Genomic DNA, 12,236 nt, shown 5'->3' with positions numbered 1-12,236 from the left:
AGACTTACAGGCTGCAGGTAGAGACTTACAGGTAGAGACTTACAGGTAGAGACTTACAGGTAGAGACTTACAGGTAGAGACTTACAGGTAGAGACTTACAGGTAGAGACTTACAGGTAGAGACTTACAGGTAGAGACTTACAGGTAGAGACTTACAGGTAGAGACTTACAGGTTACAGGTAGAGACTTACAGGTGGCGACTTACAGGCGACAGGTAGCCTAGTGATTAAGAGCGAAAAGGTCGCTGGTGTTCGAATCCCCAAGCCGACTAGGTCAGAAATCTGTCGATGTGCCTTTGAGTGAGGCACTTAACCTCAATTGCTCCTATAAATCGTATGCGATCACTGTGGGAATTGACCCCAGGGCCAAGCCGTTGCCACACACAGGAGCCCTTACTGTAGCTGTTGTATCTGCAGCTGGTGGTTTGCCGTGATGTCATCTATCTGAGCTGTGTGTTCCAGGGTGAGTTCTGAACGAACACGGTTCACTACGTCATCTCTGAACTGCTGCTGGGTTCGCTCATACCTGGACCACACACACACACACACACACACACACACACACACACACACACACACACACAGAGACACACACACACACAGAGACACACACACACACACACAGAGACACACACAGAGAGAGACACACACACAGAGACACACACAGAGAGAGACACACACACAGAGACACACACACAGAGAGAGACACACACAGAGACACACACAGAGACACACACAGAGAGACACACACACACACAGAGACACACACACACACAGAGACACACACACACACACACACAGAGACACACACACACACACACACACACAGAGAGAGACACACACAGAGACACACAGAGACACACACAGAGACACACACAGAGAGACACACAGAGAGACACACAGAGAGACACACAGAGACACACACAGAGACACAGAGAGTAATAGTTCAATGAGTCATTACACACCTGCAGTCTCTCATATGATGACTAGTATCCATTAGGAAATGATCTGTGTTATATATAGATACAACTATTCTCTCTCTGGGGATGCCAGGACACAGACATTCACATATCTGCCAACCGCAACATCCCAGACTAACCTCTGAGCAGCCTCCTGCTTCTCCTGGTCCAGTTCCTGAATCATCTCTCTCATCTTGGTGCACAGCTCTGAGTTAGCCCCCTTCAATTTCTCCTCCCTCTGCCTCAGCTCCACGTTCTTCTTCTCCAGCGTCTGGGATGAGGACCGACAGAGAGACAACTATGAGAATGTAACACCGAGCTGGAAAAAAGCTGTTGCTAAATCATAATAATAACGCCATTCAGAATACACTTTTATCCAAAGCAAAGAAACTCAAATACATACATTATTTTTTTAATACATATGACTGGTCCCAGGAATCGAACCCACTAAATCAAATCACATTTTATTGGTCACATACACATGGTTAGCGGATGTTAACGCGAGTGTAGCGATATGCTTGTGCTTCCAGTTCCGACAGCGCAGTAATAACCAACGAGTAATCTAACCTAACAATTTCACAACAACTACCTTATACACACACACACGTGTAAAGGAATGAATAAGAATATGTACATAAAGATATATGAATGAGTGATGGTACAGAACAGCATAGGAAAGATACAGTAGATGGTATAGAGTACAGTATATACATACAGTGGAGAGAACAAGCATTTGATACACTGACGATTTTGCAGGTTTTCCTACTTACAAAGCATGTAGAGGTCTGTAATTTTTATCATGGGTACACTTCAACTGTGAGAGACGGAATCCAACACGAAAATCACATTGTATGATTTTTTAAGTAATTAGTTATTACTTGTTATATATTATATAAAAGTTGTTCTCCCCACTGTATGAGATTAGTGTAGGTTATGTAAACATTATATGAAGTGCCGTTATTTAACGTGAATAGTGATACATTTATTACGTCCAATGTTTTATATCCCGGCGTTACAAAAGCACCGTGCTCTACCAACGGAGTTGTCACGCATTGGGACTTCAGTTCAAACAGAGATATACCATCTTCACACCACCGCGTCAAATCAGAACTACACTTGATGGGCTTGTCACAGATTGGTTGAGCTCAGCTTGGTGCGGCTCAATAGTGTGAAAAGCCTTCTAGAATCTTTATCAAATGAGGAATAACCTCGAGGCGTTCTTGTAGGCGCTGCCTGTCCTCCTGCAGCTCTTTCTGGGAAGCTACATCTGGATGTGGGTCCATTGGTCTGGTTTCTGCTGGGTCTCTGGTCTGTTCCTGGTCTAGCTGGGTCTGTAGCTGGGTCTGTAGCTGGGTCTGTAGCTGGGTCTGTAGCTCGTTCACCTGCAAGGATGGGATCCAGACAAGAAAGAAAATATGAACTTTGATTATGGGGGTACGTGGGTTTTAATTATACACTCGAGGATGAATCCGAAGAGGGAATTATCTTTAGTTCATGTTTATTTAACCAGGAAAGAGCCTTGAGTTTAGAAACCTCTTTTGCGAGGGCGACCTGAAAATCCTCAGAAAAAGAAATAAAATCCCATCACTAACCTGTCCCTGTGAGTCCCGTAGATGGTCCTGCAGCTGACCGATCCTCTGCCTCTTTCCCTTCAGACTGGCCAGACAGCGCTGTAACTCTGCCCGGAGCTCCTTCACAGCCAAGTCTTCCTTCTCTCTGGGCAGCTTTGGGTTGGGCTCAGACACTCCCAACAGAGGAGTGCTACGGGACAGAAGGCCTTTTAATCCAAATCCATTTACAGACCGTGCAGAAGTTTGTATTATGTTTGTGGTGCTTGCGGGATTTGAACCAACGACCCTGGCGTTACAAGCACCATTACCAACTGAGCCATTCAGGACCACTAACAATACACCTGATAAAGTATCTTAATAGATAACACTGGCGGTCTGGAGCTGATTAAACTGAACAGGGTTGGGGCCTCAATTATTTTTCAATTCCAGGAAAATAAACTGATATTTTAACTTCTCATTTATTTAAACTTCCTGAATTTGACTGAAATGAAAAGGAATTGACCTCAACCCTGAAACTGAAAACAAATAGAAACATGAAGTTTATGTCTTAAGGGCACCAACAGTCAAGTGTTACATTGCGTACCTGTGAATTCGTCCGTTCTCACAGCGAGTCTTCTTGATCCCCAGGTCTACATAGGAGTCAGACAGCTGGTTCTCCCAGATATCTCCTCCGGTCACCTCAACAGAGAGGACTCCATGTTTCACAACAGACTCATACAGACAGATCTGCTCCTTCAGCTCAGACAACTCCTCCTGAGATGGAGAAAAAAAATGGAACATAACATATTATAACTGCTATAATAAGGCATTATAAATAAAGCCTTATATATAAACAGGTAGTAAAAGGTTGATCTACACAGTCAGATCCTGTAGAAACCAAGAGGTGACAGACGTGTTATAACCACTAAAGAAGGCATTATAAAGTCTTGTGAATGCTTATAACAGGTATTATAACAGGTTGATCTGCTGTAGAAACCAAGAGGTGACAGACGTGTTATAACCACTAAAGAAGGCATTATAAAGTCTTGTGAATGCTTATAACAGGTATTATAACAGGTTGATCTGCTGTAGAAACCAAGAGGTGACAGTGAAGCAGAAACAAAAGTAGAGTGTTTTATAACCACTAAATACAAAGGCATTATAAAGGCTTTGTTCATGTTGTCACTCATGGTCTTGGCTGAATGCTTATAGTTTATTATAACAGGTTGATCTGCTGGACTGAGAAGGACAAGAGGTGACAGGCGTGTTATAACCAGGTGGACAGAGGGGCATTATAAAGGTGGTGGAATGCTTATAACAGGTATTATAACAGGTTGATCTGCAGGTGTAGAAACAAGAGGTGACAGACAGGTGTTGGACAACCACAAACAAAGGCATTATAAAGTGGTGGACAGTGAATGCTTACAAACAGGTATTATAACAGGTTGATCTGCTGTAGAAACCAAGAGGTGACAGACTGTTATAACCAAAAGGCATTATAAAGTCTGGTGGAATGCTTATAACAGGTATTATAACACAGGTGGTTGATCTGCTGTAGAAACCACAGTGGTGACAGAGGGCGTGTTATAACCACTAAAGAAGGCATTACAAAAGGTGTGGACAGATGCTTATAACAGGTATTATAACAGGTTGATCTGCTGTAGAAACCAGGTGGTGGACAGAGCGGTTTTACGTGAGGTGGTGGACAGAGGGGTTCAACAAACAGGTTATAACTCAACAAGTGAAGCAGAAACAAAAGTAGAGTGTTTGCGTGATAAACATTATTTGGACAGAGGGGCTTCAACAAACAGGTGGTGGACATTTCTGGATACAAACAGGTGGGAATTACCAGGTGGTGGACAAGGCTTTGGACATGTTGTCACTCATGGTCTTGGCTCAACAAACAGGTGGACAGTCTGTTGTAGTTTCAGGTGGTGACAGCTGGCCCAAACATCTCCTGACAGACTGAACAAACAGGTGGTGGACAGAAGGACAAACAGGTGGAGGACAGAGTGGGCGTCGACAAACAGGTGGACAGAGGGGGCGTCAACAAACAGGTGGACAGAGGGGCTTCAACAAACAGGTGGACAGAGGGGCTTCAACAAACAGGTGGTGGACAGAGGGGGCTTCAACAAACAGGTGGGGACGTCAACAAAATCAGGTGGTGGACAGAGGGGCTTCAACAATCAGGTGGTGGACAGAGGGGGCTTCAACAAACAGGTGGACAGAGGGGGCTTCGACAAACAGGTGGTGGACAGAGGGGGCGTCAACAAACAGGTGGACAGAGGGGGCTTCGACAAACAGGTGGACAGAGGGGTTTCAACAAACAGTTGGACAGAGGGGGCTTCAACAAACAGGTGGACAGAGGGGACGCTTCAACAATCAGGTGGTGGACAGAGGGGCTTCAACAAAAACAGGTGGACAGAGGGGGCTTCGACAAACAGGTGGTGGACAGAGGGGGCGTCAACAAACAGGTGGTGGACAGAGGGGGCGTCAACAATCAGGTGGTGGACAGAGGGGGTGTCGACAAACAGGTGGACAGAGGGGGCGTCAACAAACAGGTGGACAGAGGGGGCTTCGACAAACAGGTGGTGGACAGAGGGGGCTTCAACAAACAGGTGGTGGACAGAGGGGGCGTCAACAAACAGGTGGACAGAGGGGGCTTCAACAAACAGGTGGACAGAGGGGGCTTCAACAAACAGGTGGACAGAGGGGGCTTCAACAAACAGGTGGACAGAGGGGGCTTCAACAAACAGGTGGACAGAGGGGGCTTCAACAAACAGGTGGACAGAGGGGGCTTCAACAAACAGGTGGACAGAGGGGGCTTCAACAAACAGGTGGACAGAGGGGGCTTCAACAAACAGGTGGACAGAGGGGGCTTCAACAAACAGGTGGACAGCTTCAACAAACAGGTGGGGGGCTTCAACAAACAGGTGGACAGGACAGGGGCTTCAACAAACAGGTGGACAGAGGGGCTTCAACAAACAGGTGGACAGAGGTGGGGGCTTCAACAAACAGAGGGTGGACAGAGGGGGCTTCAACAAACAGGTGGACAGAGGTGGACAGGGGCTTCAACAAACAGGTGGACAGAGGGGCTTCAACAAACAGGTGGACAGAGGGGCGTCAACAAACAGGTGGTGGACAGAGGGGCGTCGACAAACAGGTGGTGGACAGAGGGGGCGTCAACAAACAGGTGGACAGAGGGGGCGTCAACAAACAGGTGGTGGACAGAGGGGGCTTCAACAAACAGGTGGAGGACAGAGGGGGCGTCGACAAACAGGTGGTGGACAGAGGGGGCTTCAACAAACAGGTGGTGGACAGAGGGGCGTCAACAAACAGGTGGACAGAGGGGGCGTCGACAAACAGGTGGTGGACAGAGGGGGCGTCGACAAACAGGTGGTGGACAGAGGGGGTGTCGACAAACAGGTGGAGGACAGAGGGGGCGTCGACAAACAGGTGGAGGACATCAACAAGCAATTCCCAAGGTGGTGACACAGACGGACACAGACCCGGACACACACAGACACACACCAGTCTGTAGCAGTTTGGCACACTGCTGCTGGCTCTCCTGTAGGCGCTGTGTGAGAGTGTTGATGACTCCTGCTCTCTCCACCTGCTCCTCCTCTCTCCGTCTGTCCTGCTGCCTCACCTGATCACGCAGACCCTGGACCACCTCCGCCTGGATGATACCACAGCCACTGAAGTGGTTAGTCCGGGATTCACCGACAGCAATGTGACAACTCTTCAGTTCACAGTCTATCGTGACCCGAGATTACCCAGGACCAATACAGCAAATTTCACCACAGATTATTTTAAAGCCTTCGGTTATAATAGATTCATTACATTGTCATAATGTATGTATGAACCTCTTACAATGTCTCAGTAGCTCAAGATAATCAAAATAATCAAGTGTGATACCAAAGAACAAACGCTAAGTGATCATGTTTACTGGTTAATATGGAGGTCAACATCAATTCCACTGGGTCCTGACCTGTTGTTCCAGGGCCTGATCGCAGGTGTCCAGTCTCTGCTGTAACACCAGCAGCTTGGCGTCGTGCTGCTCTCTGACCACTGTTAGGTCTCTGTCGTGTTGCTCTCGGAGTCTCGACAGACTGTCTGACCGACACAGTTCTGTCATCTGCTGCTGCATGCTGTCCACCGCTGCCTCCGCCACACGCTGCTTCTTGGTGTTCTGGAGGAGACACACACACAGACAGACAGACAGACAGACAGAGACACAGACACACAGACACACAGACAGACACACAGACAGACACACAGACACACACACAGACACAGACACAGACACACACACACACAGACACACAGACACACAGACAGACAGACACACAGACACAGACACACAGACACAGACACACACACACACACACACACACACACACAGACACACGGACACAGACACACAGACACACACACACACACACAGACACACAGACACAGACACACACAGACACACGGACACAGACACACGGACACAGACACACGGACACTTGTATTCCCGCAGGCTTATTCTCACCACCTCTCCCATAGTGTGCACTGCACACTCCCCATTGTGAATCTTGGGGGGCAACCATAGTGTCTATAACAGGGCTCTCCAACCCTGTACCCCGAGACCTACCCTCCTGTAGGTTTGGAGTCAAAACCTAAAGGAGGGTGTCTCTACTGTAAGTGACTCTGGATAAGACTCACTACTGTAAGTGACTCTGGATAAGACTCACTACTGTAAGTGACTCTGGATAAGACTCACTACTGTAAGTGACTCTGGATAAGACTCACTACTGTAAGTGACTCTGGATAAGAGCGTCTGCTAAATGACTAAAATTAATATAAAATAGGGTAGGCCGACTCATTAGGTTGTTAAGAAATTTAAAAAAATGTGTATTCATATTATGTTTCTTTTGACTTTGCCTAAAATTACTAAAACGATTTATGGTGATGGTGTAGACTATATTACATGGATTTATTAGACTTTTTCAAATGTAGATGTCAGTGGGCTTGTAGGCTGTGTGTGGACGCCTGTAGATGCTAAATGTGTTTGTTAATTAACGGCCAATTACCACGAGACCAGGACAATAACCGGCTGACAAAATGTCATGACAGCCACAGCCTTCGATACAACTTTCTAATCCAACTGACTAGAAATTGAATACAGGTCTCCCATCAACAACCCAGGTGTAAATCCAACCCCAGGTGTAAATCCAACCCCCAACCCCAGGTGTAAATGCAACCCAGGTGTAAATGCAACCCAGGTGTAAATGCAACCCAGGTGTTATCCAACCCAGGTGTAAATGCAACCCAGGTGTAAATGCAACCCAGGTGTAAATGCAACCCAGGTGTAAATGCAACCCAGGTGTAAATGCAACCCAGGTGTAAATCCAACCCAGGTGTAAATGCAACCCAGGTGTAAATGCAACCCAAAATACATTATCGTCATGGTAACATCAACAGACATCAACCGTACCTCATGATCTCGGTCAGTAAGAGCCTGAACCTGCAGCTCCAGAGACGTAACGCTAGTCTGCAGCAGCACCTCTCTCTCCTTGGCCTCCTCCATCACTCTGCAGGACTCCTTCAGACTCACAGCCAGACCCTCCTTCTCATCTGGGAGGAGAGGGGGGGACAGGAGAGAGAAACATCTAGGTATTCAGGTGTGACAGAGTGCATTCAGTTCTGCCATGAGACGGCCTGGAGCTCACAACCTTCCACAACAAAGCACACCGCTCAAAGCCATCCCCTCTTAGCCAACAGAGCAAGAGACTCCGTTGAGCGTCGGTTGTCTATTAGGATTCAGATCTAAGGAAAACATGTTACGGGTGAGTTTTCACTTCCACTACACACGCTCGTGACAGTTCATGAAGTGGGTCAGTAGACTGAGCTAACTAGGTAGCATGCTAGCATCTGGTTTCAGTGTCCACACACCTCTCACGATGGCAAACTGATGCTCCAAGTATCTCATATTGCGTCTTGAATCCTCCAGTTTCTGCTCCAGGTCTTCGATCTGTCTCAGCTGGGCCTTGTTGAGGATCTGGAGCTGGGCTAGCTGCTGAGTGTCTGCAGTACCTGGGACACACGCAACAACAATTAATCTCCTATCTTATCAATAAAATAACAACAGACCAGGTCAAATTTTCCATACATCCTAGTAAAATATCTGAAAAAAAGAAAGAAAAGAAATGTCATGTAATTCTTTGGCCAACTTTGTCAAAAGATCATTAATATCCAACCAAGACAATGTGAAAAGACTTACTCTGTGCCGAGTCCAGGAAGTCTCTCTGCAGCTGGTCATAGTGGTCGTCAAGCTGCTGTTGGGGGACCTCGGAGTTGAACATCTTGGGCTGAATGGCAGGCTGGTAGGGGTTGTAGTTGGCCTTATAACGGTCTCCTGATCCCACACTGTCAAACTTCTACAGGAAGACAACAGAACAACAGTGAGACAATAAATCAATTTGATCAGCCCAGAGACTAACGCATTTCAATGCATTAATACTGGTAACATGATTCTAATTTAGTTAAACGCCACATTTCATGCAGTCACATTACTGGCATTAAAAACATTTTTTTATATATATAAAAGAAATCAACTCGTCAAAATCTTGTTGAATACTTCCAGTAGAAGTCCAATGTTTTACCAAATATGTCAGCCGATACTGGATAAATGGTCTGGTCCCGCTTCATAACTGGGTTGACGATCTGCTGCTACTCTGTGCTGTACTCCACTCAATATTTATTTTTGGCTTAACTACACTGCTTGTAATGACTATATGCTGTCTTCTTATACATGTACCACCTAATAGGATTTAGTTTTATTCTGTGTATGTGTGAGTTAAGTTTTGTCCTCTAAAATTGGCCATCCCATTCAACAGTACAATGAATGTCATTGTTAGTATTGCTCTCTTTTTTTATTAGATTTTTTATTGGAAAATAATCATTTAAAAAAATTCAAATCTTGTTGAAGTAAAAATAAAAAAATGAAAATACAAAATCAAGTATGACCCCACTCACTTGGACATGTTTCCTGCTGTTCTGATCCTCACCAGCGTAGTTCTGCTCGTCCCCATGGCCCCCCACTACTCTCTGGTACTCCACCCCAGGGAGAACAGCCCCACGTGGGTACAGCTCATCTCCATACACCCCTTCCTCCGTGGAGAAATCAGGGCCGGCTGCTGCAGACTGCTCAGTACCTACGCTGGTATATGTGCAACCCTCACCATGGCCATAGTGCTGCTCTTCCTGTTTGGAGAGGACATGAAGGTGTTTGTTGTTTTTAACCCCGCGTGACTTCAGTTGCAACTAAAATATCATAAAGGGATGCATTTGAAGAGATAAGATATGTCTCTGGCTCATAATTAAAAACCTTAGGGCTGGTTTCCCAGACACAGATTAAGACTAAGAAACATTTCCAAAGGAGATTAACATCCCTCGAAACATCCTTTTAGTTCAGGACTAGTCTTGGTGATTTATTAGGGCATTTGAAGTTTTTTTTTTTAAACATGACGTACATGCTGGTACTCAGTCAGTCCTTGCTGGTCCCAGGCCTGGGGGTGACTCTGTTGGGGGTGACTGGCATGGTTGGCATGGCCGTTGATCTGCCCAACGACAGCAGCCTCCTCGTAGGGGTACTCTTCATGGTAGGAGCCGTGGTCATAGTCCTTCTCATAGTTTTGCAAAGGACAAGGACAATTTTTATTTATTTTTTTACCTTTATTTAACCAGGCAAGTCAGTCAAGAACATATTCTTATTTTCAATGACGGCCTGGGAACAGTGGGTTAACTGCCTGTTCAGGGGATTTGAACTTGCAACCTTCCGGTTACTAGTCCAACGCTCTAACCACTAGGCTACGCTGCCGCCCCTTGAAAATATGTTGCAAATAACACGTGCCTGGATATTACACTTAAACACAGGACCTCGATATGAACCCACGACACACATTCATCACTGACAAGGAAAGTATTGTTTGTTGAAATGCTTACTTCTTCACGTGAGGCAGGTGTTTGGTGATCGGACCATTCAGTTTGTTGGCGATTCCACGTAGGCTGTTGTGATCTGAGAAATCAATACAATAATAAAATAAAAGTCCTACTAAAAAGGTGTATGGAATGATGATCAATACAAACGTACAACTCATCTGATTAAACTATTCATTGTTTGAGAAGGACAGAACATTTGAATAACTTTGTTCTGTTCTAGGCCCTCTCCTATTCTCGCTATACACCAAGTCACTTGGCTCTGTCATAACCTCACATGGTCTCTCCTATCATTGCTATGCAGACGACACACAATTAATCTTCTCCTTTCCCCCTTCTGATGACCAGGTGGCGAATCGCATCTCTGCATGTCTGGCAGACATATCAGTGTGGATGACGGATCACCACCTCAAGCTGAACCTCGGCAAGACGGAGCTGCTCTTCCTCCCGGGAAGGACTGCCCGTTCCATGATCTCGCCATCACGGTTGACAACTCCATTGTGTCCTCCTCCCAGAGCGCTAAGAACCGTGGCGTGATCCTGGACAACACCCTGTCGTTCTCAACTAACATCAAGGCGGTGGCCCGTTCCTGTAGGTTCATGCTCTACAACATCCGCAGAGTACGACCCTGCCTCACACAGGAAGCGGCGCAGGTCCTAATCCAGGCACTTGTCATCTCCCGTCTGGATTACTGCAACTCGCTGTTGGCTGGGCTCCCTGCCTGTGCCATTAAACCCCTACAACTCATCCAGAACGCCGCAGCCCGTCTGGTGTTCAACCTTCCCAAGTTCTCTCACGTCACCCCGCTCCTCCGCTCTCTCCACTGGCTTCCAGTTGAAGCTCGCATCCGCTACAAGACCATGGTGCTTGCCTACGGAGCTGTGAGGGGAACGGCACCTCAGTACCTCCAGGCTCTGATCAGGCTCTACACCCAAACAAGGGCACTGCGTTCATCCACCTCTGGCCTGCTCGCCTCCCTACCACGGGAGGAAGTACAGTTCCCGCTCAGCCCAGTCAAAACTGTTCGCTGCTCTGGCCCCCAATGGTGGAACAAACTCCCTCACGACGCCAGGACAGCGGAGTCAATCACCACCTTCCGGAGACACCTGAAACCCCACCTCTTTAAGGAATACCTAGGATAGGATAAGTAATCTCTCTCACACACCCCCCTTTAAGATTTAGATGCACTATTAGTGACTGTTCTACTGGATGTCATAAGGTGATTGCACCAATTTGTAAGTCGCTCTGGATAAGAGCGTCTGCTAAATGACTTAAATGTAAATGTAACTTCTGAATAATTTGTGTTCTGCATTATCCCATGATGGCTATTAGCCTAAATGTACCAACATTCAAACGTGTGGCCGACTGGGCAACGCCACCTAACGGGCAATGCCACAGGCTGGTGCACATATACTACACCATGTGTGTGAGTACAAATCCAGACCACACCTCCACTCCCCCTCTGCTGCTGCAGCTACTATTCTCCCTCTGCTGCAGCTACTATTCTCCCTCTGCTGCAGCTACTATTCTCCCTCTGCTGCAGCTACTATTCTCCCTCTGCTGCAGCTACTATTCTCCCTCTGCTGCAGCTACTATTCTCCCTCTGCTGCAGCTACTATTCTCCCTCTGCTGCAGCTACTATTCTCACTCTGCTGCAGCTACTATTCTCACTCTGCTGCAGCTACTATTCTCACTCTGCTGCAGCTACTATTCTCCCTCTCTATTTCATCTCAGTCTCTGGCT

At 46.7% G+C, this 12,236-nt stretch overlaps 1 protein-coding gene across 1 annotated transcript in view; it reads right to left on the bottom strand.

Annotated features, from left to right (window-relative positions):
* cep152 (centrosomal protein 152) overlaps nucleotides 1-12,236 on the bottom strand; it is a 49,478-nt gene that overhangs the window by 28,235 nt on the left and 9,007 nt on the right. Inside the window, exons 4-18 of the mRNA XM_052481118.1 lie at nucleotides 10,502-10,572; nucleotides 10,028-10,191; nucleotides 9,531-9,758; nucleotides 8,776-8,932; nucleotides 8,448-8,588; nucleotides 7,990-8,129; nucleotides 6,499-6,699; nucleotides 5,979-6,186; nucleotides 5,640-5,804; nucleotides 4,931-5,427; nucleotides 3,112-3,281; nucleotides 2,550-2,718; nucleotides 2,166-2,339; nucleotides 1,098-1,228; nucleotides 396-524 (exon numbers count right to left, since the gene is read on the bottom strand). Coding sequence (XP_052337078.1) covers nucleotides 396-524; nucleotides 1,098-1,228; nucleotides 2,166-2,339; nucleotides 2,550-2,718; nucleotides 3,112-3,281; nucleotides 4,931-5,427; nucleotides 5,640-5,804; nucleotides 5,979-6,186; nucleotides 6,499-6,699; nucleotides 7,990-8,129; nucleotides 8,448-8,588; nucleotides 8,776-8,932; nucleotides 9,531-9,758; nucleotides 10,028-10,191; nucleotides 10,502-10,572 — 2,745 coding nt within the window. The remainder of the gene's footprint in view (nucleotides 1-395; nucleotides 525-1,097; nucleotides 1,229-2,165; nucleotides 2,340-2,549; nucleotides 2,719-3,111; nucleotides 3,282-4,930; nucleotides 5,428-5,639; nucleotides 5,805-5,978; nucleotides 6,187-6,498; nucleotides 6,700-7,989; nucleotides 8,130-8,447; nucleotides 8,589-8,775; nucleotides 8,933-9,530; nucleotides 9,759-10,027; nucleotides 10,192-10,501; nucleotides 10,573-12,236) is intronic.

Source organism: Oncorhynchus keta, chromosome 26 (assembly GCF_023373465.1).
Source record: "Oncorhynchus keta strain PuntledgeMale-10-30-2019 chromosome 26, Oket_V2, whole genome shotgun sequence".
Taxonomy (NCBI): Eukaryota; Metazoa; Chordata; class Actinopteri; order Salmoniformes; family Salmonidae; genus Oncorhynchus; species Oncorhynchus keta.
Note: the sequence above shows the minus strand (reverse complement) of the source record. Positions and strands in the feature narration are given on the sequence as shown.